The sequence below is a fragment of the Bufo bufo genome, chromosome 3 (assembly GCF_905171765.1).
Source record: "Bufo bufo chromosome 3, aBufBuf1.1, whole genome shotgun sequence".
Classification (NCBI taxonomy): Eukaryota; Metazoa; Chordata; class Amphibia; order Anura; family Bufonidae; genus Bufo; species Bufo bufo.
The window spans coordinates 172785340-172808576 of record NC_053391.1 but is presented as its reverse complement, the minus strand read 5'-3'; the positions used below and the strand labels follow the sequence as shown (position 1 = coordinate 172808576).

At 40.0% G+C, this 23237-nt stretch overlaps 1 protein-coding gene across 1 annotated transcript in view; it reads left to right on the top strand.

Annotated features, from left to right (window-relative positions):
* The window catches only part of ANOS1 (anosmin 1), a 191825-nt gene that overhangs the window by 118501 nt on the left and 50087 nt on the right, over positions 1-23237 (top strand). Inside the window, exons 6-9 of the mRNA XM_040423757.1 lie at positions 117-246; positions 16139-16344; positions 16767-16911; positions 18148-18294. Coding sequence (XP_040279691.1) covers positions 117-246; positions 16139-16344; positions 16767-16911; positions 18148-18294 — 628 coding nt within the window. The remainder of the gene's footprint in view (positions 1-116; positions 247-16138; positions 16345-16766; positions 16912-18147; positions 18295-23237) is intronic.

The window sequence follows — 23237 nt, the reverse complement described above, 5'->3', positions numbered from 1 at the left end:
AAGAAAATACAAATGTAAAACATGCATTTAATGACTTCCTAATCACTTTTTATTGTGCAAGTAACAAGCATATTGCTTCCATTTAAATCTAATCAGCATGGAATTTTCTTGATCAGACCACAGATGAAAGGGTGCAGCTCTCTGATGTCAGACCGAGCAGGTGGTACCAGTTCAGAGTGGCCGCTGTTAATGTGCATGGAACAAGAGGCTTTACAGCACCAAGCAAACACTTCCGTTCATCTAAAGGTTAGTAGAACATCATCATCAAATCTGAACATTTTGATAGCCTAATAATTAATCATCTATCTGTCTATCTATCGCTTTATCTATCATTCTATATCTATCTAAGTTTCAGCAACAGCACCTGAAAACAATACAAGCTGCAGACCCCTTTGTTTTATCTTGGTCGGTTTACATTATAATGTTTTTATTTTCTGTATTGTAGTACAATCTCATGTTGGTAATTACCTACAAGCAGGCTGGCTGCTGTTGACTTGATCTTATTTTGTATTTTATTTTTTTACTTGACTTGTGTGCCTGAATACCGCCTGTATTACCATTTCTTACCATACCATATTTGGGGGGTACTATCTGTCCTTGGGGAGACAGCGCCTTAGTGGGCATGACAAGATTTATAGGCCCCACATGCTTTTCGGGAGTTCTGGGAAAAAAAGGGATACAAATGAGCTCTTTACAAGAGTTGCCTCTAATGCCACCAGATGTAAGGAAGCTATCCTATAAGTCAGTGGTCTTGAGACATCACTTGAATATTAAATAAGCCAGCACCTCATCTGCAGACAGCTGTTTTGGGGTGATTGTCCATCATCAGTGCAGAGCAGAGACTAATGGCTTAATTGGGTGAGAGGTATAAGTCAGCATTTGGGGGGTACTATCCATCGTTGGGAATGTTTATTCAGTTTGTATGAACATTCAAAAAGTCTTATTATCATACAATTGCTTAACTGTAACTGTCATCGCTAAAGGGAGTAATAAGGTTTTACACTGACCATTTACATGATCGATATCAGCCAAACACTTTCTGAGCCAACAGTTATGACTTCCAAACTTCTCATAAACTCTCCAACTTGGCCAAGCCATTATTTTTAATTTAATGATAAGGGCAGGCAAGAAACTATTGGGTGTGCTGAAATCCAACATATCTGATCCTCTTTTCCCTAGTTTTTGCTCACTGATTTCACAAGGACTTATCAAGAGTAAGGAATTTTTTGGTTCTATCATTGTGCGCTAGTTCTTTTTGCCAGCTTTGTAGCTACAAATTAATCACAGAGCCCCCACCCCCATATGTTTATTAAAGTACACCATCTCTGACCCGTTCTCCATCCTTACAACCCTGTATTGTCTATTCCTGTTCAGTATAATATAGTGGCTGATCTATGGCAGTTTGGAAGTGGCAGACAATGTTTTTTTTTACAATAAATCATAGTGATACAGATATGTCTCACAAAGGTTTAGATCTGCTTCGATCATGAGGACTTAAATCCTCTGCTAGAATCCATATAGTTTCCTAACTTGATGTTTTATACTTGGCAGTCTCACTCTGCTGAATAAACTGTTACCATTGATTAAAAGCATTCACCCTTAATATGATGCATTATGGCAAAATATGGCGAGAATCATGGATTGTGGTTCTGAACACTAGTTATATGTGTTCTATATTTATATAAGCACATCCTACTAGTGATGTCGCGAACATAAAATTTTCAGTTCGCGAACAGCGAACGAGAACTTCCGCAAATGTTCGCGAACTGGCGAACCGGGCGAACCGCCATAGACTTCAATAGACAGGCGAATTTTAAAACCCACAGGGACTCTTTCTGGCCACAATAGTGATGAGAAAGTTGTTTCAAGGGGTCTAACACCTGGACTGTGGCATGCCGGAGGGGGATCTATGGCAAAACTCCCATGGAAAATTACGTAGTGGACGCAGAGTCGGGTTTTAATCCATAAAGGGCATAAATCAACTAACATTCCTAAATTGTTTGGAATAACGTGCTTTAAAACATCCAGTGTGTGTATACGATCAGGTATGATGTTGTATCGATCAGGTAGTGTAAGGGTTACGCCCGCATCACAGACATTGACAGACCAAACTCCCCTTTTAATGCACCGCAAACAGTTCATTTGCACAACCGCAAACTCCCCATTTGCACAAGGTTGGATACCAAGCTAGCCACGTCCCGGTGATGTCATTGAAGGTTTCTTCCTCCACCCAGCCACGTACAACACCAAGGGTCCCCGAAAGGTCAATTGAATTGATTTTTCGAACGGGGAGATGGTTAAAAAAACGCTGGCTCCCTCCCCTTTGTTTTTATCCACGGTGACTGCGTCTGCGCCGTGCAATTTACTGTCACACCCGATATGAGTGGTATTTTCTGTAGTACTATTCTCATCAGTTTAATCCCTCTAACGTCCCCGACTCCCCAATCTGGGGGCCATTTATTAAACAGATTTTTCGGACGGGGAGATGGTTAAAAAAACGCTGGCTCCCTCCACTCTGTTTTAATCCACGGTGACTGCGTCTGCGCCGTGCAATTTACTGTCACACCCGATATGAGTGGTATTTTCTGTAGTACTATTCTCATCAGTTTAATCCCTCTAACGTCCCCAATCTGGGTGCCATTTATTGAATAGATTTTTCGAACGGGGAGATGGTATCAGTGGTTGGCACTGGCAGTGGGCACACTACAGTCAGTAGAAGCGGGCCTGACACACACTGGCAGCAGGCAAGCAACTGAAATTACACTAAAGTGTAAAAATTAAATGCCTTATTTATCGGCAAGCTACTGTGCCACCCGGTATGAGTGGTTGGCACTGGCAGTGGGCACACTACAGTCAGTGGAAGAGGGCCTGACACACACTGGCAGCAGGCAAGCAACTGAATTTAGACTACTGTCTAAAAATTAAATGCCTTATTTATCGGCAAGCTACTGTGCCACCCGGTATCAGTGGTTGGCACTGGCAGTGGGCACACTACAGTCAGTAGAAGCGGGCCTGACACACACTGGCAGCAGGCAAGCAACTGAAATTACACTAAAGTGTAAAAATTAAATGCCTTATTTATCGGCAAGCTACTGTGCCACCCGGTATGAGTGGTTGGCACTGGCAGTGGGCACACTACAGTCAGTGGAAGAGGGCCTGACACACTGACTGGCAGCAGGCAAGCAACTGAATTTAGACTACTGTCTAAAAATTAAATGCCTTATTTATCGGCAAGCTACTGTGCCACCCGGTATCAGTGGTTGGCACTGGCAGTGGGCACACTACAGTCAGTGGAAGCGGGCCTGACACACACTGGCAGCAGGCAAGCAACTGAATTTAGACTACTGTCTAAAAATTAAATGCCTTATTTATCGGCAAGCTACTGTGCCACCCGGTATCAGTGGTTGGCACTGGCAGTGGGCACACTACAGTCAGTTGAAGTCGGCCTGACACACACTAGCAGCAGGCAAGCAGCTGAAATTACACTAAAGTGTAAAAATTAAATGCCTTTTTTATGCAAAGTCCTGTGCCAGCCGGTATGAGTGGTGGGCACTGGCAGTGGGCACACTACAGTCAGTGGAAGTCAGCCTGACACACACTGGCAGGCAACTAACCTTAGATTAAAGTGTAAAAATTAAGTGCCTTTTTTTAAGCAAAGTCCTGTGCCACACGGAATGACAGGGGTGAGCACTGGCAGTGGGCACACTACAGTCTGTGGGCCTGCAGCTCCTCACACACAGGCAGGCCAGGCAACTGCAATATGTATATAAAGGAAAAAAAAAAAGCAGACTAATGTTGCAGCCCTAAAAAGGGCTTTTTGGGGTGCTGTCAGGACGCTGTCCTTACAGCAGAGATCAGATGAGTCTTTCAGGACTGGAGTGGACACTGAATTCACTAGCCTAGCTATCGATTTCCCAATTAAATCAGCAGCAGTTACAGTCTCCCTCCTCTCACTAAGACTGCAGCTTCAGAATGAATCTAAAATGGATGCTGTGCAGGAGGTGGGAGGGTCTGGGAGGGAGGGTATGCTGCTGATTGGCTGGAATGTGTCTGCTGACTGTGAGGTACAGGGTCAAAGTTTGCTCAATGATGATGTATAGGGGGCGGACCGAACATCGCATGTGTTCGCCCGGCAGAGGCGAACGCGAACAAGCTATGTTCGCCGGGAACTGTTCGCCGTCGGATAGTTCGGGCCATCTCTACATCCTACATGCCTCCAGCCATTCCAGATGTAGAAATTATTCTTCCTTTATATGGGCAATATACATGTCACGAGAGAGGGGAGGGATAAGTGATGCCCTAAACTCCACCCCACCTCTGTCCCTGCCTACTTGCACGGCCTGTCCTAACCGACGGTGTACAACTTGGCGGCAGTCCCTCTTGTAGATATGTGCAGGGGCCTAAGAAGGTAAGAGGAATACCGCAACAGAGTCAGGCAAGCCAAAGTCAAAGCCAGGAGGTCAGACAAGTACACAGGGAGCAATGCAATAATGAGGTCAAAACACAATCCGGAGTCAGACGTTAAGAGGTCACGTCAAATCCAAGGAGGTCACAAGGTCGAGGTCAAACAAAGTGTCGAGGTCAAAACACACAGAGTACATGATATACACAATGCAGGTAAGATCAATCACAGGCAACCTGTGCCCAGAAAACTGCCTGTTTAAATAACCCCTACAGGTGAGTGATGTGGCCGATGTCACCTGACTCTGATTGCTCATAACACTGCTGAGCGCCGATTCATTAATATCGGTGCTCAGATCCCCTGCTGCTTGTTATCTAGGGGATGGAGGATGCCGGCCACGCTGAGGAGGCATGCGTAGCCGAGTCCTCCCCCCTGGTCCCCATGGAGACGAGGACGCCAACCGCGTCCTCGCTCCGCTGTATGCGCGGGATGCCGGCATTGCTGCAAATGAAGAGCGTGCTTCCAGCTCCCCGTGACAATACAAATATAAACTAAACATTTCCGTTTCCATTTAACCATCATTCCGGTTTGAAAATTACAGAATTGAAATCTGTACCCACACTGCACATGCATGGTCACCTTTCCATTCCCCATTATGGGACTGCTGGAAATAGCCAAGCACTGGCTCAGCTATTTTAGGAACTCCCATCACAGGGAATGAAGGGTGGCAGCCCTTGCGTGGTGCGCTCTCCTTCACTTTGCAGGGCCTGTTCTGTAGAAAGGACCAGGTCTCAGTGGTGGAATTTGCACCTATCTGATATTGATTGAATATCCTAGCAATCTCTTTAATTTATCCCATGGTGGCTCAGCAGAGAAACTGAATGCTGATTTCTAGATAGGGTGGGACAACTTGGGATCAGGTGCCCTTCAAATAAAAATAGATTGTTCAAAGCAGACAGCCAAGTAAATCTAGCTGAATGTATGTATTTACAGTATAGTATGCACTTTGAATTCTGGAAGATATTTCGTTTGACAGGTCATGTTTATCTTCTATGGTTTCTTTTATATCTTTCAGTGTATTGGCTTTATACTGTAAATGACAGTTCACCTTTTCTAACTTGTATTTCTAGTTTTACTCCACAATTTGTGTTGTGGATTTATTTGTCATCAGCCTCAAAAGAAAAGGTTTTACGTCATGTTTTACACATAGGTTGTAAGGAGACAAAAATAGATATTCTTTGCCCTCTGCGTCACTAAGTAGGTAGACATTCCTTTTCAGGTGTTGTTAATACAATGAAAAGTGCTGACTGTTATAGCACATAAAAGAGAACATTAGATACAAGTATAGACCATATAAAAAAATAAATCTAATGATGCTGTTGTAACTTCAAACCCTAAAGGTGGGTTTAAATGAACCAATAATCGCCCAGATTATCGGCAACGACTTCTCCCGATAATCTGGCCATCTAAATGTTCCGCGATCACGTAATAAACAAGCAAAATGCTCATTCATCTGGTGATCCTGTTGTTCCTGCAGGCACCACTGATCATCATTTGTGGGCAGCAGATCATGCTGTCTAAAAAGCGATCTGCTGCCCAGAAGCAATGATTCTGCCCTGCTGATTGGACTAATTGATTTGGGTGAATCATTTTGCTCAGCTGCTGCATGTTTTCTACTGTATGGTCACTCCTTATGGCATAGTCATTCCTTAGAAGAGACTTTAATGCTTATTCAACGTATAAAGAACAACTTCACTGACCATTTGGTTTTGCATAAAAAATTTACAGTAGCTATGAAATGTATGGTAAATTTAGCTGTTACTTTCTGTAACCAACTTTTTGGGACTAGCTACATCATAATTTTCTTTCCAAGACCCCTAGGCCACATAATAAAATAATGCTTTTAGGATGATATCAACTTGGCATATTCATACTCGTGTTCCGAGGGCAGCTTTTTTACTTAGTATAATGTGCATGCGGCAAAATGCTAATAACTCATAACAACACAATGTAAATCTTGTTTTCAGGAACCATTAAGTCTTGCTCAGTTCAGATAAAAGGCAGGCCAAATGTTAACATACATCAGCCACTTTCTGGCCATTATCTGCACTCAAAGGCACCAGATAACAGTTAAACATGAACACAACAAAAGAATCAATATATTACTCACAAGCTGCTCACTTATCAACTTAATGCATCGTCTGCATCAGTTGACACTGTAGCAGATTGTGAAGATACTACTCCAGCTATTCAGACACTAGTGTGTGCCAAATACATTACTGGGCAATTTATCAGTAGTGATGAGCGGCATAGGCAATATTTGTTTTCGCGATATCTCACTAATGTTTTGCATAATATTCACAATAAATTCACGAATTCTAGAATTCGTGATCTCCAGTCATTATTTTTGCAATTGCGCAAATCGGCACTAATGATGCCCATATTTTTTGCGCAATAAATGCAACTTCACATTTTCTCAGGTCTGAGTAGATATTACTGATTGGTGCACTAAGTATTGTTGCGACATCACAGCACTAAGTCTGTAGTATGTATGTATGGACAGCAGAGAAACAGTAATTCCTATCACACTACCTAACACCCTGCACTGGAACCTCAGCTACACTATATCACTATCTAAGGCTACTTTCACACCTGCGTTCGGGTGTCCGCACGTGAGCTCCGTTTGAAGGGGCTCACAGGCGGCCCCGAATGCATCCGTCTGGCCCTAATGCATTCTCAGTGGATGCGGATCCGCTGAGAATGCATCAGTCTGCCAGCGTTCAGCCTCCGCTCCGCTCAGCGAGCGGACACCTGAACGCTGCTTGCAGCGTTCGGGTGTCCGCCTGGCCGTGCGGAGGCAAGCGGATCCGTCCAGACTTACAATGTAAGTCAATGGGGACGGATCCGTTTGAAGATGACACTATATGGCTCAATTTTCAAACGGATCCGTCCCCCATTGACTTTCAATGTAAAGTCTGGACGGATCCGTTCAGGCTACTTTCACACTTAGAAATTTTTCTAAGTTATAATGCAGACGGATCCGTTCTGAACGGATGCAAACGTCTGCATTATAGGAGCGGATCCGTCTGATGAAACGTCAGACGGACCCGCTCCGAACGCTAGTGTGAAAGTAGCCTAAATGTGACAGTCACTTATGCACGTCTTATCCCAGATGTGCAGTATATCAGAGTTTTTTTTTACCCCAGTAACCAAAAAGATGTATTTCTAGCCTAAATGTGACAGTCACTTATGCACGTCTTATCCCAGATGTGCAGTATATTAGAGGGTTTTTTCACCCCAGTAAGCAAAAAGATGTATTTCTGGACTTGCAGACATGCAGATAGCCTGTGCTGGTGCACTATTGTTGCATAAAATGGCTGCCGATTATGTATTGATATTGACAAACTGAAGTAAAAAAAGTTTGTTTTCAGTAGTAGTTGGCTCAGGGCAGGCTTAAAAATTTGTGCACTGCACCCACAAAACACTTTTTCTGTAGATCGCTGAGTACATAAACCAGTTATTGATAAGATTTCTCCCTGATCTCTCCCTCACAGCAGCTGCAGCCTCTCCCTACACTAATCCGAGCAGAGTGACGGGCGGTGCTACGTGACTCCAGCTTAAATAGAGGCTGGGTCACATGCTGCAGTTGGCCAATCACAGCCATGCCAATAGTAGGCATGGCTGTGATGGCCTTTTGGGGCAAGTAGTATGATGCTTGTTGATTGGCTGCTGTGCAGCCTTTCAAAAAGCGCCAAGAAAGCACCGAACCCGAACTTTTACGTAAATGTTCAGGTTCGGGTCCGGGTGCCAAAAAACCTAAAGTTCGGTATGAACCCGAATATTACAGTTCGGGTTTGCTCAACTCTATTGGTGGGAACTTTGTTTTTCCCAAATTTTGGTTGTCTGCAGCCACCATTGGGGGTTGTTTTGTTGCTTACTGCATGCTGTTTATACAATAAACTCAGTAAGAAAATAGTATGCAGTGAGAGTTTAAGCTCCCTCTAGTGGTGACTGCTGGTAACTATTTACAATATATTTAATACTATTTACAATATATGCAGAGTATTTGGAACACTATATCAAAAAAATGGAGCTCCACATGCTATAAAAATAGACATGTTGGGATTATTAAATAGTGGCGTACTTTCCCATGCATTATTTTTTCTTCAGTTATTGCCCATATGCCCTCTTCACAAATACATTGCTATACATTTGGCCAATAGTGAATGTTTAAATGGAAGGAACACAATTTGTTATTAGTCTTTAGACTTATATCTCATATTGAGAGTGATTTCATGGTTCCAATGCTTGGTGCTAGTAAAATCAAAACACCCCCAGCCTTCAATAAAATCTTTCTCTCCCACTCACGGGACTAATGATTTTCTAATGTTGAACAGCTGGGTGATGTGTGTCATTTGCTGAGCACTGTGGAATCCTAAGGATATGTCTTTAATGTTTTAGTGCTGGAAAGCTTGTCTTTACCACCAAAGCCAAAGCTCTAAGGTTGGAAACAAAACCAGCAAATACTAAAACGACAACTTTTTTAATACTTAAAGGGGTTATTAAATGAAAAGGATTGCTATGCAAAGAATAGAACATTTTAAATGAAGCATTCTTACAATATGCATGCAATATATTGTTCCTTTTTTATGTACATTACATTTTCCTCTTTAGTAGCTCCCTCTTCTATTTATCCTTTTGGTCCACCATTCAGTGGTGGACTAACACGTTCAGTAGCTTCCCTTTCCCTCCTTTCAGTGCTAGCATAATTATCTCATAGTAAAGCAGATGAAGTGATCCAGACATCTATTATTCATTAATTTCTGCTTCTAAATTCATGCAATATGTATCTCAGGAGCTATATGTGTGGGACTATTTTATATGCAGTGGAGGAAGGGATTAACTTGCAGTGCATCCTGGGAGATGCAGGTGCTCAATTGTCTTATGTAAACTGCTGCCCAGCCACATAAAGGAAAGAAGGATACCTAGATTTCTTGGTTAACCCCTTTAAAGCTTCAGAATGCAGTCTTTTTTAAAGATATATCGAACAGTGAACAGCACTCTTGCCATGATACTCATACATGAAGCCTTGTACATGGGTCTTTTCTGTTGAACTTGGAACTTCATCTAAACCTCAGTGAACAGAAAGAACGCTGGATGTATAAAATATATCAATCTAATTATCTTCATGTAAATGTAAGCCAATAAACTTAGGATATCAGATACAAGATGGCCTACACTGATGGAAAAAATGGTGAGGCCCTGGTGTAGACCCCATCTGAATCTGTCAGGGAACAGATGTTTTTTTTTACTATTTTATTGCTTTACTGATGGTGTCTCACATTGAGTCACATCACTACACCAAGACGGATGACATCATTAGTCCCAGCCCTCAGACTTTTATAGCCAGCCAAGTTAATTGTTAAAGATTATTGCAGTCAATGTTATTGAAAAAGGTAAAAATAAATTTACGTGCACTTTTGTATCTCCAGTCAGTTGCATGATGGGATATGGGGGTTATCTCGAGTTTTCAACGTATCATCTATCTTGTGTCTGATCTATGAGAATCCAACCTCTGGGATCCCATAACTCAATAGAGACTGTGGTCTGGTGTCCTCCTGTATAAACGTAACTGCATTTGAGCATATGTGCTACCACTTAATTAATCTCTATTGACCTGCCGAGGAGAAGCCAAGTACAGTACTTGCCTGTGTCCGTCAGTCCCATAATGATAAATGGCAAAGTACCTGCTTTCTCATGATCAGTATGTGTCTCCACTGAGAAGACACTTCATGTGTCAGCCTGCTTGTCTGGCTTTCAGTGACTTTACACCAAGAGTTAATTGTCATGGAATAAAAATAAAGCACAAACTTAAATACATTGCATTCATACCAGAGACAAAGTAATTGCCCTCCCTCGCCATCTCATTTTTACTGGGAGTCTTTCTTTTTCTTTATTTTTAACATCTGTTATACAATGAATGCGAATTACCCTCCATTTCTTTGTGATAATAGAAGATTACTACAAACAAAGAATGAGGATTCAACATAGTATGTTGATTATTTAACGAATGCAGTGACCGTGGAAATGTATTGAATACCTAATTTAGCACAGCAAAAACATCCAGGTGCACAGTGAAGTTAAAAGAACGCCTGACCTCATTTTGTTAAATGCTTTCAAGTTCTGCCTCTTTTTGTTCTCGGTCTATGAGTGATGCTCCACTTGACCTGCTATTTTTGTACTCGGTGAGGCTCATATGAAATATATTTCTGTGACTATATTGTGACATATTTCAAATTGAGCAGAGATACATCACCATGAAGGGATTTATGGAACTTCCAAGGAGAGGACGACATACAGTAAAAAAATAACATAACAGAAGACTAAAAAATATAACACCTGTTGACAACTGATGCATGACTAATCAGGTCTTGAGGAGCATGAAGGCTGTATATGGTTGTTCTTATGTCATAAATTAGGTATTTATGTTAATTTAATATTATCGGTTTTCATATGTCAGAAGCATATGTTAAACTTCTTGGGCCCATGCAATATCTGTAACTCCCTCCCATCCAAAATGTATAATTAATAATACTGTGTTAGAATCGCCAGTTGGCCCCTGGGCTTCCATATGCGACTGCTATTCACCCTCAAAACTAATCTTCTACTTACAGTTTATGTGCGCTTGATAATATTTATGTCTACATTTTGGTTAAAATGTAGGTACTCTACAGGTCACCTAGGTTATTATGTATGTCTCAGATTCCACTGAAAAATAAATAAATAAATAAATAAATATATATATATAAAGCAAAAATCTGGCAACACTAAAACCTAAATAAATTTAGCGCAATGGGTGCACACCTGAGGGGACTAGACATTTGCACAATATACAAAATAGCAAAAAGGCAGCACTCCAAAATCAATAAAAAAAGATAAATATATTCACCCATGTGGATGCACAATGTTTTGACTCAACCCTAGAGCCTTTTTTGAGAAAAGCCCTAGGGTTAAGTCGAAACATTGCATATCCACATGGGTGAATACATATTTTTTCATTTTTATTGATTTTGGAGTGCTGCTTTTTTGCTAATATATATATACAGTGCCTTGCAAAAGTATTCATCCCCTTGACTTTTTTCGTATTTTGTTACATTACAGCCTTAAGTTCAATGTTTTGTTAATCTGTATTTTATGTGATGGATCAGAACACAATGGTCCAAGTTGGTAAAGTGAAATGAGAACAATATATAAACAAAACTATTGTTTAGACATAGAAAACAGAAATTGGCATGTGCGTATGTATAAACCCCCTTTGTTAGGAAGCCCATAAAAAGCTCTGGTGCAACCAATTACCTTCAGAAGTCACATAATTAGTGAAATGATGTCCACCTATGTGCAATCTAAGTGTCACATTATCTGTCATTACACATTCACACCTTTTTTGAAAGGCCCCAGAGGCTGCAACACCTAAGCAAGAGGCATCACTAACCAAACACTGCCATGAAGACCAAGGAACTCTCCAAACAAGTAAGGGACAATGTTGTTGAGAAGTACAAGTCAGGGTTAGGTTATAAAAAATATTCAAATCTTTGATGATCCCCAGGAGCACCATCAAATCTATCATAACCAAATGGAAATAACATGGCACAACAGCAAACCTGTCATGAGACGGACGCCCACCAAAACTGATAGACCGGGCAAGGAGGGCATTAATCAGAGAGGCAGCACAGAGACCTAAGGTAACCCTGGAGGAGCTGCAGAGTTCCACAGCAGAGACTGGAGTATCTGTACATAGGACCACAATAAGCCGTACACTCCATAGAGTTGGGCTTTATGGCAGAGTGCCCAGAAGAAAGCCATTACTTTCAGCTAAAAACATAAAAGGCACATTGTGAGTTTGAGAAAAGGAATGTGGGAGACTCCCAAAATGTATGGAGGAAGGTGCTCTGGTCTGATGAGACTAAAATTGAACTTTTCGGCCATCAAAGAAAATGCTATGTCTGGCGCAAACCCAACACATCACATCATCCAAAGAACACCATCCCTACAGTGAAAAATGGTGGTTGCAGCATCATGCTGTGGGGATGTTTTTCAGCAGCTGGAACTGGGAAACTGGTCAGAGTTGAATGAAAGATGGATGGTGCTAAATACAGGGATATTGTGCAAAACCTGTACCAATGCGCAATGTGCGTGATTTGAGGCTAGGACGGAGGTTCACCTTCCAGCAGAACAATGACCTGTGGTCAGACTTAAAGATTGCTGTTCACAAGCGCAAACCATCCAACTTGAAGGAGCTGGAGCAGTTTAGCAAGGAGAAATGGGCAAAAATTCCAGTGGTAAGATGTGGCAAGCTCATAGAGACTTTTCCAAAGCAACTTGGAGCTGTGATTGCCTCAAAAGGGGGCTCTACAAAGTATTGACTTTAGGGGGGTGAATAGTTATGCACATTGACTTTTTCTGTTATTTTTTCCTATTTGTTGTTTGCCTCACACAATAAAAAAAAAAGAAAAACATCTTCAAAGTTCTGGGCATGTTCTGTAAATTAAATGTTGCAAATCCTCAAACAATCCATGTTAATTCCAGGTTGTGAGGCACCAAAATACGAAAATAGGGGGGTGAATAGTTTTGCAAGGCACTGTATATATACAGTTGAAACCAGAAGTTTACATACACTACAGTATATAAAAAGACACATATGCATGTTTTTCTCAATATCTGAAATCAGAAAAAAACTTTCCTGTTTTTGGTCAATTAGGATTAGCATAATTATTTTTATTTGCCAAATGCCAGAATAATGCGAGAGAGAATGTTTTAAGGCATTTTTATTACTTTCTGCAATGTCAAAAGTTTACATACACTAAGATTACTATGCCTTTAAACAATTCTGAACTGCCCATATAATTATGTCATGTGTTTGGAAGTTAATTAGAGACACACCTGTGGATGTATTTAAATGTACACCTGAAACACGCTCCTTCTTTGGGTAGCATCATGGGAAAGTCTAAAGAAATCAGCTAAGATATCAGGAAGAGAATTGTGGACTTACACAAGTCTGGCTCAACCTTGGGTGCAATTTCAAGATGCCTGAAGGTGCCTCATTCATCTGTACAAACAATTATACTAAAGTACAAACAAGATGGGAATGTCCAGCCATCATACCGCTCAGGAAGGAGATGGGTTCTGTGTCCCAGAGATTAATGCGCTTTGGTCCGACATGTGCATATCAACCCAAGAACAAAAGCAAAATACCTTGTAAAGATGATGGTGGAAGCTGGTAAGATTGTGTCAATATCCACAGTGAAACTAGTACTGTATCAACATGGGCTGAAAAGGCCACTTTGCCAGGAAGAAGCCATTACTCCAAAAGAAACATAAAAAAGCCAGATTAATGTTTGCAAATGCACAAAGGAACAAAGACCTACATTAAAATGTAACTTTTTGGCCATAATGACCATCATTACATTTGGAGGAAAAAGGGAGAAGCTTGGAAGCCTAAGAACACCATCCCAACTGTGAAACACGGGGGTGGCAGTATCATGTTGTGGGGTTGTTATGCTGCAGGAGGGACTGGTGCATTTCATAAAATAGATGGCATCATGAGGAAAGAAGATTATATGGAAATACTAAAGCAATATCTGCCAGGAAGTTAAAGCTTGGGCGTAAATAGGTCTTCCAAATGGACAATGACCCGAAGCATACTGCCAAACTGGTTACAAAGTGGCTTAAGTATAACAAAGTCAATGTGTTGGAGTGGCCATCACAAAGCCCTGATCTCAATCCTATTAAAAAAAGTATGGGCATAGCTGAAAAGGCAGGTGCGAGCAAGGCGACCAACAAACATGGCTTAGTTACACCAGTTTTATCAGGAGGAATGGACCCAAATCCTGCCCAACTATTGTGAGCAGCTTGTGAAAGAATATCCAAAACATTTGACCCAAGTTTAAGGGCAATGGTACCAAATATTAATGAAATGTATGTACACTTTTGACTTTGCAGAAAGTAATAAAAATTCCCTAAAACATTCTCTCTCTCTCTCTCATTAGTCTGGCATTTGGAAAATAATATTAATTATGGTAATCCTAATTGAGCAAAAACAGGAAAGGTTTATTCTGATTTCATGTCAGATATTGAGAAAAACATGCATATGTGTCTTTTTATATAGTGTATGTAAACTTCTGGTTTCAACTGTGTGTATGTATATGTGTGTGTATATATATATATATATATATATATATATATATATATATACACCATACCTTTAAGCATCAACTACCTCATTTGAAACCATAAAGAGGTGAAAGGTTCCATTGCACCCTCTTCTAGGCAAGTTAGTGTTATACATTTGGACTTGGCACTGTTCCATTTTCACTGCAGTTTTCCTCCCCTTAATGAACATTTAAAATAACCTCCTGCTTTGTTATGTTCTGCTTCTCAGTTTTGATGCATTCTGGAATCTTGTCTCTTAGGTTCCTCTAGATAGGTATCATGTGATATAAAATTAGAGTTGAGCAAATTGATTCAGCATGAATCGGATTTGTTACACATTTTCAAAAGATTTAGAGTCAGACTTTTATAAATCACTCAAAATGGCGGCTTCCATTTCACAGATCTGAAGATAGAGAAGAAGGATTGTATGACTTCTGGGGGCAGCCTTGCAGTCAACTTCCCTCTAGAACAGCCAGTCTTGAAGGACTACAGGTGTGAGTCACTGATGACTCAATGATTCATAGCCACTATAAAACAGCCCAACCAGGAAATGATGCTGCTTCATGGGAACACATTTAGGAGAGAGGGCATTAGATAGAGAATTAGAGATAGTAAAACACAAAATACAGATATATAGTGGATTAGTGTTAGTGAGTATATAGTGAGTTTATAATAAAGAAAATAGGTAGATTTGGAATTAATTTATACAGAGAGATATAAAAATCAAGCTCAGTCAGTCAGTGTCAATGTGTTAGTTGTTAGGCAGCTTTTTCATTTTAAAAAGAAAAAAAAAATCCCACAGTGTAGTCTGTTTTTAAACAGGATATTTGTTATCACCAGCTACTACCCTTTTATCCATAGCCATGTATGTTGCTTTTATTTTCACATTATTGATGCTGCCTTGCTGTTAAAGAGCTAGAATGGGATTCTATACTGTCCTAGGAAACCTCAGAATGTCAAACACGACTTATTAGGATACTTTCGGTTCAGACCAAAACTATTCTGTCAGAATGAAATCCAACGACTGTTTTGTTCGAATCAGGGCTAAAAGGAATTTTACTAACCTCTGGATATAATGCTATTATTGAATAGAAATCATTTGTAGTCCAGAGCTCCAGTTGATTAAATTAGTTCTGGTTGAGGTATCTCCAGTATGTGACCAATGCAGCCTCTACCCCTTCTTATCTCATCTCTGTGTCTTCCCACATGTGTCTGTCCCATTTCCCACAATTCCACCTATCTCACATTTCTTATCCACATCCTATAAAAAAAAATTGTTTTTAACATAAAATGTTATGTTTATTTATACTGTATGTTTATTTGTATGTTCTTCCCATGTTTTGCATGGGTTTCGTCTGGGTACTCTTGTTTCCTCCCACATACCAAAATCATACTGATAGGGAACTTAGATTATGAGCTCCACTGGCGACAATAAGCAATAATAATGTCTGTAAAGTGCTGTCAAATATGTTAACACTATATAATTGTGTAAAATAAATAAATTTTGATTTACATTCTGTCATTTAGATCCATCAGCTCCACCAACACCAACCAATCTCAAGATAGCCAACTCAACAACAAACCATGATGGCACTATTACTGTATGGGTCACCTGGGATCTTCCAGAAGAACCTGACATTCCTGTCCATCATTATAAGGTGTTTTGGAGCTGGACATCACATGGCAAATCTGTTGTTCCAGCTAAGAAGAAGCGTAGGAAGACAACAGAAGGGGTAAACAAGTAGATTGACTTAACATATCTGTGTCAGTTGTTAATGTCATTTTTTTTTTTAAATGACCAACTTTAAAACAGAAAAGAAAAACTTTGCACAAGTTTTTTTTTTTTTTTTTCAAGCTGGTCAATTTGCAATGCTCAGCCCAGGATAACGCAAATGAAGATGAAAAGTAAAAACAACACATTAGTGTAATTACTAAAACTACATTTTAACTAATTTCATTATTGAACTCAATCAAATTCCTAGACAGTCACCATTATAATTTAAGAGTGCTTAATACTATCATCAATGCAACATATTTTTTTTTACAGTTATAAATATTAATTTTTTTAGGTATCATATATGGCCATCTTTCTATTTCTATAATATTTTGTAAGAAATTTTCAGGAAAAGTAACTAATATTTTTGTTGAATTTCAGAGCCAGAAGTATGTGACATTAGAAGGATTACAGGCCAACAGCAATTATATGGTAGAGATTCAAGCTATTACTTACTGGGGACAAGTACGTCTGAAAAGTGCAAAGGTCTCTTTATATTTTTCCTCCAGTCCATCCAGCTCATCTAGTAAGTATATGTATGCATAAACTATGAAGGTTCAAGGGCACATTTTAAGATAAGTTTTGCAACAATAGTAAGGGAGGGTCAAAATGTAATGCTTTTAACCCCTAGGAACTAATTATTGTCCACAGAAGACCAGAGAGGTTTCTAGAATTTAATGGGTCCCATAGGAGCTGCTAACAGCTTAATAGGGAACGATTAAGGGGTGAAAAGTAGCTTGATATATCAATATGCATAAACCATAATTTAGCCCTAGACAACAAAAAGCCAACCATTTTTAATCATTGAGTACATACAAAGTATAATGAATAAAAATGTGGATTTAATTTTTTTTTTTAACCATAATTCCTAGATATAAGATTTTCCTTGTATATACAGTGGAGCAATTGACTAAAACACATTTGGATGGTTCATTTGCAGGAAATATTGAATTTTGTGGTGAACAGAAACATATGCTTGCAGTTAATAAGAGAGATAAGAAGATCAATCTCTACCTTTTCTAAACTAAAATATTGAAAGCTAGGCAATTTAAGGGGTTTTCAAGGAGTAAAATATTGATGGCCTATCTACAGGCTTGGTCGTCAATATCAGTGCAATTGGGGTCCAATCCACCATACCCTCGCGGTCTACCATTTGAAAGATGCCCATTGAGCATTGCCCATTAAACCTTTCAAACAGATGATCAGCATTAGTGATTGAAGTTGGACCCCCATCAACTTGATAGTGATGACCTATTCTGAGCATAAGTCATCAATACTGTACTCAAGGTAAACCCCTTTAAAGTAGGCTCCATGGCCAAACCAGGATTTGAGAAAGACACAGGTGCATATTATAGGAGGTGCAAAGGTTGCAATCACACCTGGGACCCTGTGTCTAAATGGTCCCAAAAGGTCTCCTGAGATCATATGAGGAGACCTTGTTACAGATTTTGTCTAGAGACCCAGAAGGTTCAAGTTGTGCCTCTGATAATACTTAACAAAAGAAAAAATAGAATAACAACAAAAATAGTACTGTAGTTGGTCCACAATTGCCAGTGTTGTTTCATATATTTACTTGATCATTACAGTATATCATATGTGCTTTACTCCATTACTTTTGCATCTCTATTTCACAGTTCTAATGAAGATCAAAATAGCACAGAAAAAAATAATAATAATTGCAGCAAATGAATTCATGGAAATGCAGCTTACTGTTGATATTAGAGGTTGCCAAGATTCTAATAAATCATTTAATTATTTGCAGAGGATCAAGTATCAAAAGTCAGTAAAATGAAGACTGATACTCTAGTGCCACCTCAAAGAAAACGCACAGCTCACATGCTTGAAATTGGAGCTCCATTCTATCAGGATAATCAACTTCAGGTCAAAGTTTACTGGAAAAAGACAGAAGGTGAATGCAAATTGTGTTCTTATAGTATTTTTTTTCACTATGCATCTCATACATAAGAACATAATAATGTGCAGTTTTTCCTAAGAAGGCCCTTCTGCCTCAAACCAAGTTGGTGATAAGTAGCCTTGAGTTAAAGCTCAATAAATATATATTAATATATATATATATATATATATATATATATATATATACAGTACAGACCAAAAGTTTGGACACACCTTCTCATTCAAAGAGTTTTCTTTATTTTCATGACTATGAAGGCATCAAAACTATGAATTAACACATGTGGAATTATATACATAACAAACAAGTGTGAAACAACTAAAAATATGTCATATGCTAGGTTCTTCAAAGTAGCCACCTTTTGCTTTGATTACTGCTTTGCACACGCTTGGCATTCTCTTGATGAGCTTCAAGAGGTAGTCCCCTGAAATGGTCTTCCAACAGTCTTGAAGGGGTTCCCAGAGATGCTTAGCACTTGTTGGCTCTTTTGCCTTCACTCTGCGGTCCAGCTCACCCCAAACCATCTCGATTGGGTTCAGGTCCGGTGACTGTGGAGGCCAGGTCATCTGGCGCAGCACCCCATCACTCTTCTTCATGGTCAAATAGCCCTTACTTTCAAAGTTTTCCCAATTTTTTGGCTGACTGACTGACCTTCATTTCTTAAAGTAATGATGGCCACTGTTTTTTCTTTACTTAGCTGCTTTTTTCTTGCCATAATACAAATTCTAACAGTCTATTCAGTAGGACTATCAGCTGTGTATCCACCTGACTTCTCCTCAATGCCACTGATGGTCCCAACCCCATTTATAAGGCAAGAAATCCCACTTATTAAACCTGACAGGGCACACCTGTGAAGTGAAAATCATTTCAGGGGACTACCTTTTGAAGCTCATCAAGAGAATGCCAAGAGTGTGCAAAGCAGTAATCAAAGCAAAAGGTGGCTACTTTGAAGAACCTAGAATATGACATATTTTCAGTTGTTTCACACTTGTTTGTTATGTATATAATTCCACATGTGTTAATTCATAGTTTTGATGCCTTCAGTGTGAATCTACAATTTTCATAGTCATGAAAATAAAGAAAACTCTTTGAATGAGAAGGTGTGTCCAAACTTTTGGTCTGTACTGTATATATATATATATATATATATATATATATGTATGTATATACATACACTCACCTAAAGAATTATTAGGAACACCATACTAATACGGTGTTGGACCCCCCTTTTGCCTTCAGAACTGCCTTAATTCTACGTGGCATTGATTCAACAAGGTGCTGATAGCATTCTTTAGAAATGTTGGCCCATATTGATAGGATAGCATCTTGCAGTTAATGGAGATTTGAGGGATGCACATCCAGGGCACGAATCTTCCATTCCACCACATCCCAAAGATGCTCTATTGGGTTGAGATCTGGTGACTGTGGGGGCCATTTTAGTACAGTGAACTCATAGTCATGTTCAAGAAACCAATTTGAAATGATTCGAGCTTTGTGACATGGTGCATTATCCTGCTGGAAGTAGCCATCAGAGGATGGGTACATGGTGGTCATGAAGGGATGGACATGGTCAGAAACAATGCTCAGGTAGCCCGTGGCATTTAAACGATGACCAATTGGCACTAAGGGGCCTAAAGTGTGCCCAGAAAACATCCCCCACACCATTACACCACCACCACCACCAGCCTGCACAGTGGTAACAAGGCACGATGGATACATGTTCTCATTCTGTTTACGCCAAATTCGCACTCTACCATTTGAATGCCTCAACAGAAATCGAGACTCATCAGACCAGGCAACATTTTTCCAGTCTTCAACAGTCAAATTTTGGTTAGCTCGTGCAAATTGTAGCCTCTTTTTCCTATTTGTAGTGGAGATGAGTGGTAGCTGGTGGGGTCTTCTGCTGTTGTAGCCCATCCGCCTCAAGGTTGTGCGTGTTGTGGCTTCACAAATGCTTTGCTGCATACCTCGGTTGTAACGAGTGGTTATTTAAGTCAACGTTGCTCTTCTATCAGCTCGAATCAGTCAGCCCATTCTCCTCTGACCTCTAGCATCCACAAGGCATTTTTGCCCACAGGACTGCCGCATACTGGATGTTTTTCCCTTTTCACACCATTCTTTGTAAACCCTAGAAATGGTTGTGCGTGAAAATCCCAGTAACTGAGCAGATTGTGAAATACTCAGACCGGCCCGTCTGGCACCAACAACCATGGCACGCTCAAAATTGGTATGATGTGGTTTGGCGTGCTGCCTCGCGCCCCGGCCGGCGGCGCACTGCTGCCGCAGGTGGAGGTGTATACAAAAGAGTGATTAGCGCTCGCTCGGAGCTGTGAGTGACGTCACTTGCAGCGGTCATCAATGACCACCGGTACCAGGTATCTCTTCTCCTTAGCGAGCGCTAATCACTCTTTTGTATACACCTCCACCTGCGGCAGCAGCGCGCCACCAGCCGGGGCGCGAGGCAGCACGCCAAACCACATCATACCTGGACTGATCCTGAATTCCAGCATTAAGAAGGACTAATTGCAGAAAAAGAAAAACCTTCATACCAAGTACAGGAGCGCAAGCAGAAGCATCAGCGCACGAATAGGAGTCTTCATTGCAGGTACACTGGTTAAGCCAGCTAAATACCTGTACACTGACATACTTCCATGTGCCAGATAGAGTATATCTGTAATACCCGTACACTAATATTAATTGTATTATGTCCTAAAGCGCAGTATCATAGTATTTAAATACAATATAATACCCCTAAATAGCTGCACGCGCATCTTACTGCCTTGTCTGGTCCATGCTGTGCTGCTACTGCTGGCGCTACGATTGCAGCTACATGGCACTATTACCCTACCCTTTCCACCTCCACATTGTACTGCTGCTGCTCCCAATTAACAGGGAGAATTTTCCAAGGCTTGTTCAGAACAAGCCCCTCTTTCTTCTGACAGTTAACACTTGTGTAACTGTATAAATATAGGCGTGTGTACATATGGGTAGGCATTTTGCTCCTGTTAAAGATGACCTTTCACCACTCCTGACATGCCCGTTTTAATAGCTTCATGCATCACTCATGTAATAACAATTCTGGAACATCTATTCTTACGGCTCTATGTTGTGCCATTACTTTATTATTTCATGTTATGAATGAATTGCTAGCAGTCTGCAGTAAGGGTACAGAGGGGTGGTAACCAGTTGGGGTGTGTACCTGCACAGACTCTCTCTATCCAATCAGTGCTGCCATTTTAAGCCTGTGCAGGTACACCCCCCCCCCCAACTTGTTACCACCCCCCTGTACACTTACTGCAGACTGCTAGCAATTTATTTACAAATTCTATTATTGTTATTAATATTATTATTATTTATTAGAGCGCCTTTCATTCCATGGTGTACATATGATAAGAGGTATATATACATAATACAGACAATTGCACTAAATATTAAAGGAATAGCACAGCATAGAGCCATAAGAATAGATGCTCCAGAATAGTTATTTCACAGGGAATGCATTAAGCTATTAAAATGAAAGGTCCTCTTTAAGGCATAATTTTGGACACTTTGGGGGAGCAAAAATTTGTAAAATAAGTTTAAAATAGAAGTAACAAAATATATGGAAAAAAAAATCTGTCCTTGGAAACCTCAGAGTTCCAGATACCAATTTTTAGGCAAATTGGAGCAACTTTGTTTTGTGCAGGTTTGATTTGGACACAAATCAAATTCTTTTTAAAATGCAATGAATTTAACACAAAAGAGGACTTTATTGTATTACAGGACACAAATGCAATACACAGGCAGCCTTTTACACTCTACTAGATCCTTCACATGCCATATGGGTTGAGAAGGTCTAGTAGTAGCTATATGGAATGAGAAATGCCTATATGTATTGAAGAACTTCTATCACTTGCTATATCAAATGAGATAGGCCTAGAAACTGTTGGATGGATTAAGAAAGGTCTATAAGGGAGATTCAGAAAGATCTAGTAGGGACCAATTGGTTTGAGAAAGACCTAGCAGGCGCTATATAGATTAATAAAGGCTTAGCGAGGACCATATGGATTCAAAACGGCCTTATGAGGATGAAACACTAGGGACAATTTATCAAGTCCTGCACTCTAGAATTTTAGTTTTAGAATCTGTCAAAAACAGGAATGGAGTGCATTTGCACATTGATATACAGTAGACAACTCTACATCTGTTCCATACTACATTAAAATGGCATCAGATCAAATTAGGGAGATGTTCTTGTTTACCATCATTTGCTGTTCATTATAAGAAGGCCATTCTCAGTTCAACCATAAAGACATTGGAATTTTCTAGTGTAAAGACTTCATTTTAATAGGATTATCAGTCAGTTGATTTCAACCTTTTTTTTTTTCAAAATCAAATTGGCTAACAAAACAACTAAAACAAGGATGCATGTTAATAAATGTACAATTAAACCACATCAAAGCTTTCATATAAGATAAAACATCAAACAACAATTAAAGGAATAGTATTACAAACACAAATCCTTTCCATAAACCCAAATTGGTCTCCTGCTCAGGTTGTTTGCCTGTTAGCCATAATGGAGAGCCACATGCAAAGAATGACTCTTGATCTGGTAAACCAGGTCTGCCATGCCTTTCTATTCTAACAATTCATTTGAATGCCTGGGATCTAGTATGACATACAGCCAGCTGCAATCTCTGGACCTACAGTAACCAGTTAATTGCCAGGCTGGTCTCAACTGAAAATTTGGATTATCCTAATGAAGCCAACTCTAAAGTCAACCAATTTCTAGATGATTTTGAATCATATGCTGCCTTAGATTATTTTAATATGATGCAGACCTTTTAGTGGATGTACTGTCATGGAAAGTGGGGATAAGGGGAACACCAAGTAAACAAACAGCAACAGGTAAACAGACTAGGCCCCAAAGCTAGGGAATGGTAACCTCCTAACAATCCCTG